This window comes from Centruroides sculpturatus, unplaced genomic scaffold, assembly GCF_000671375.1.
Source record: "Centruroides sculpturatus isolate CEXI.00-Female unplaced genomic scaffold, Cexi_2.0 scaffold20, whole genome shotgun sequence".
Classification (NCBI taxonomy): domain Eukaryota; kingdom Metazoa; phylum Arthropoda; class Arachnida; order Scorpiones; family Buthidae; genus Centruroides; species Centruroides sculpturatus.
The window spans coordinates 742,392-747,535 of NW_019384333.1; the positions used below are offsets into that span (position 1 = coordinate 742,392).

General features: G+C 30.3%; 1 protein-coding gene across 1 annotated transcript; it reads right to left on the reverse strand.

Moving 5' to 3' along the window:
* Window positions 1-365: 365 nt before the first annotated feature.
* On the reverse strand, window positions 366-3,362 carry LOC111630879 (calcium-binding protein E63-1-like). Its single transcript, XM_023375042.1, has 7 exons — window positions 1,667-3,362; window positions 1,488-1,534; window positions 1,182-1,215; window positions 959-1,102; window positions 762-898; window positions 576-687; window positions 366-496 (listed from the first exon to the last, which is right to left on the reverse strand). The coding sequence occupies exons 2-7, from the start codon at window positions 1,488-1,490 to the stop codon at window positions 474-476; spliced, it is 453 nt and encodes a 150-aa protein (XP_023230810.1). The 5' UTR covers window positions 1,491-1,534; window positions 1,667-3,362; the 3' UTR covers window positions 366-473.
* Window positions 3,363-5,144: the final 1,782 nt, after the last annotated feature.

The window sequence follows — 5,144 nt, forward strand, 5'->3', positions numbered from 1 at the left end:
GGAATTTCGAAAAATCCCTTCTTAGTGTGCGTTCTCCTAACGTACCCTAACTGTGTACCAAATTTCAACTTTCAACTCCTAACTGTTTGGCTCATATCCATAATGTATATAGAAGTTTTAATCCTGTCTCTCTCCCCCCAGGGGGGGGATTTCGAAAAATCCCTTCTTAGTGTGCATTTTCGTGACGTATCCTATCTGTGTACCAAATTTCAACTTTCAACTCCTAACCGTTTGGGCTCTGCGCTTATTATTATTATCATTATTATTATCAACCCGTCTCGATTATATATATAGATTCAGTACTTTGTGTCACATAAAAAACAAATATTAATATTTTATTATAAACTTAACAAATACAAAGATATAGAAAATTTTTTATAATTTATATATATTCCATCAATACAAGCACCCAAAACAAATGATAGTAACTATTTGCTTTTAGTTCCTTCCAAAAATTTGTTGTAGAATTATTTTTATAAGAGCATTTTGACAAATTCTGCAAATAAAATTGTAAACTATAATAAGAATTACAAATTACATAAACATATATATAGTTCTGTACAAACCCATCTCACCTTCATAATTAATTCTTCCATCATTATCTACGTCAATCAATTCCAATAAGTCGTCAAGCTGTTGTTCAGACATTGGCTCACCGATAAGATCCATTGCCACTTTTAATTCGTCCTAATTAATTTATTATACAAATTTTGCATCATTTAAATAAAAACTCAGAGATGATAAATGAAAAACAATTATACCCGTGTGATATATCCATTTCTGTCTCTGTCAAACACCCTAAAAGCTGCGAGGAGGTCTTCGGTCTCATCGTCCATCAATGCTTGCTGGTGGGATGCCATCCACGCAAGAAATTCAGATTCATCTATTAGTCCGTCATCTAAAAACACCATTAATTAAATGAAGGGCTACATCACTTATTTACAATAAAATAACATACTATTTCCACTGGCTTGCTGTATAAGATGCTGTATTGTGGAATCTGTTAGACAGATACCAAAATTATCTAGCATAAATTTAATTTCTGTAGCGCTAACTCTACCATCTTGATTCTTATCTAACATGGAAAAGGCAGCTTTCAACTCTACAGAAAATAAAACAGAAGCTATAAATTTGACTGGAATATCAATTTTAATTTACAGCATGAAAAATACAATTCTCACCTTGAATTTGATTATCTGATAACTGATAATTTTCCTGTAAAATTTACAAAAACAAAATGTAAACATCAGCATCAAGTGTAGAATAAGTTATATCTATATTTACCATTGAATTAATTTTTAAAAAATAAACGAATACATAAAATTTACAAAATATTAAATATGTTTTGTGTATAAAAAATGAAATTTGTATTCAATAACTGTAAAAATATTAAACGAAATTATTTAATTTTGCTATATTTTATCACTTAAATGCCATAAAATTATAACTTTTATTAGAAGAAATAATGGAAACAAATATACATTTACCATTTCGAATGATTCAGCAAATTCAATAAATTATTCTGATTGAGACACTATTAATTAAAAAATATAAATAATAAATTTACTATAATTTCTAGTTTCATAATTTTTAAAATGCTTTACAATCATATCAGTTCTATAGAGCACTTAAATGTTATATATGAAACAATGAAAACTTCGCATACCTTTATATATTTCTTTATAATTTTCTTAAATAAGTTTTAATTGCAATCATTCTGATCAGGAACATTTATTTTCTCATCCTTCTGACACCGGAATTCTTACCAAACTACACATCAAAGTAAATCAAATCAAAATGTATTGATGCTTTGCCTTTTGTGTACAAAGTCAATGCAGATAAGGTTTCAGATGATAAAACTATTCTTCTCACACAAGGCCATGTTGACAAAAGATTCAAGGTTAAACATTATTTTCTACATGCATACGTACATATGTATGCAACTGTAAATTAATTTTAAACACACATTTAATTAATAATCATTAATTAATAATATAAAATATTAAATTGTATTGTGAGGTGCCAAAACAAAATTGTCTTTAATGTCATAAATAAATTTATACAATGATTCCGAAATTGTTTCCGATGTTTTTATTGCACTCAACAATCTTAATGTCGTTTGTATTTGTAACATTGATTGCATAATTACCTTTGACCGTATGATAATTGTCATGTGGAGTGATAATTTACGACTATAGAAGGATTCATTTATCTACAGGCTGTGGAGTAAAACTGCAGGAGAAAAAAATTATCATAAATTTTTATAATTAATCTACATTAAACTTATGTAAATTATATCTTTTATATACTGTTAAATTATGCATTCTCATCACATTTTAGATAAAATGTTACAATTTTTTGCAAAATAATGTGTTAATTTCCTTTGTGTTTTTCTCTCCTGCACGGGTGTGTGCCACTCAACAGAGATTCTATAAGATTATAAAGGAGCCAAAAAATTCATAACTATCTGTAGTACCTTTTCCATGTTTAGATATGTAAATACTGATCACTGTGTTATGTGTAGCCTTTAGTAGTAGTAGAACTGTTATACAGGTTTGTCTAAGTACACACAAAATAAACACAGTAAACACCAAAAAATTTTTAAAATGTTATTTAGAAAACAGCACAATAATTGTTTGTGCTCAAAGAAACCCAACTTTTTTCATTAAAAATGGGTTCTATATTTTGTTGATGGACTCTTTTAATTGCTACAATGAATGAATCATTCATCCTGCGAGATGTTACTACCAAAAGTTTAATCTCTTTAAAGGACGACAGCAGACTTACAAAAGAAAGCTGATGGCTTAAAACAAAAACTCAGATAAACGAGTCTGCCCGAGCAAAGTTACGCAGAGGAGTCACTTCGGCAGATCTGCAAAAGTGGCAAAAGACCAAGAAGGAAATTTCAGCCAGCACAAAACCAGTCATGACAAGCATACACAATTCTTGTTATAAGCCAAGATTTCTTTGATTTATAAAGTACTTCAGATTTTCCAAAACCAGACATCATATAGTCATATTAAACTCAAGACAGAGTACAATCACCAACAAAATTCCATTTATTTTTCTTTGTTGTCCAATATTTTGGGCCCCTTCAGTTGGAATATAATTTATTTGTACAAAAATTTAAGATCTTACTAAAAAACTAAATACATTATATATTAAAGTTTCCTATTTTTTTAGAGTTCTTTTTTTAACATGTTCTGCTCACTTTATCATTAGAATGTACAGTACAATAAGTAAGTGGGAACTAAAGCTGGACTATATCATGATACATTTCTCTTTAAATTTTACAAATATACAGTAAAATTCTTCAATTTTTACTATTCAGTATATATACTGTAAAATTCTGTATATATAAAATTTAAATCTTTATTTATTATACATTTCAAAGATGAAATATACTATAATACAACATTCTTAAGAAATAGAAATTTCTCTAATTGAAAATTACAAAATTAATTGCTGCAATTCCTTTATATATGTGACAGAAATTTTAATTCAGCTTTAACAGCTGTCTTTACTTAACATATGCAATAGCATTAAGGTATTAATTAACCGCATTAATCAAAGGATATCTGTATATATATATATATATATACACTATTGATATCAATAGTAGATGACTTTTTTAAATATTGTAAATGTCAATAGCAATTAAAATTTCATTAACATCCCCAAGATATGATACATAAACCCCTCTTAAACTTTATCTACCAAAATTTAATAGCTTCAATGCTCCTTATATGCAAGTTACCATACTAAATTTTGTTTCTTAATCTTTACTCCATACTTAGATATTGAACAAAATAGACACCAACACACAATTTTTTCCCCATTTTTTCTTTTTTGGGTTCAGGGGGTCTCAAAATGTGGAGATTGCAAAAAATCCAGAGGTCAAATTTGACATGATTCCAATACTTTCCTGTATTATATAACAGCTGGGAAAGTAAAATCAAATGTGGCCAAGCAGTCTTCGTTCCCTGAACACTGGGAGTTCACACCTTGCTCCGATGGGTTGGCCATGTGGAATTTTCCAGGTTTTCTCCATGTTTGTAACAGCTAAATAGGGGCCAGTTTCCCTTAAAAAGACCTCCCGGAAGGCATCCCCCTAGGCAGATCGCCCAAGCGTTGCATTGCCATAACTAAACAAACAAAAGAAAACGTTCACACTATTGGTGAAAATTTCAATTTTATGAGAGTGAAAGTAATAGAGGTAAGATCTGTAGATAAATTATGTCAAGATGTATTAGATGGAGTTAAAACTCTTATGCATCTTCATTTAACAGAATCCACTATGTAGCTTAATGACAAAAGCTGTTTATACACTCTAACATGGCCACTTCACACAAATGGCTTCTGCCAGACTGTGAAGTTGATCAATGTACTGTGCAGCAGTGACAGTTTAATTTCTCGGAAGTAATTCATGGTGGATAAACCCTGCCACATCCAACCATACATACAATGTTGTCTCGTACGGATGAAGATTGGGCTGGAGACTGTGCTGTCTGTCTCTGTGAACTCTGCCATTCTTTCATTTCTTCACATTGACATATCAACACTACTTGTTGCCTGTGACAATGTGGGAGAAAAAGGATTGCTGTTAGTCATAAGCATGGCAATACTGACAAAGCAGAGTGGCACAGATGGCAACAGATTGATTTTTGTCATATTGGTGAGTGTATGTGGTACCCGTACTCCCGGCAACAACACGTGTAATAGGAACATGATATGAAATTTTGATGAATCAACACCTCCAACTAACTGGAAGACCATTCAATATCTGCCAGACTATCCAGATCTGGCTCCTATGGATTTTCATCTATTTTGTTTTCTCAAACACAATGCAAGTATCTCATTCCAAGACAATACTACACTAAAAAAAAAAAAAAAAGTGAAATCACACACCATAAATTTGTACATCACCCCAATAAATAACAGTACAAAATTATTTTATCATTAAAAAGATTTGTTTAAAAGTGATCTAATACTGGTCGAAAAATAGTTTGGTCAGCATCATCATTGTTCGCAATAACTGAAACACACTTCCAATAATTTAGATTTTACCCCTATACTCATACAGTTAATAAAATTAGTGTGCCAGAGTAATGTTTTCAACCTTATTCAAATACAGTATATGATAC

Excerpts from the sequence above, each read along its gene's own strand:
- LOC111630879 (XM_023375042.1), bottom strand. Across the intron at positions 899-958 it reads ACAGCAAGCCAGTGGAAATA|ATGACGGACTAATAGATGAA; the intron begins GTATGTTATTTT and ends TGGTGTTTTTAG. Across the intron at positions 688-761 it reads GAAATGGATATATCACACGG|GACGAATTAAAAGTGGCAAT; the intron begins GTATAATTGTTT and ends TAAATTAATTAG.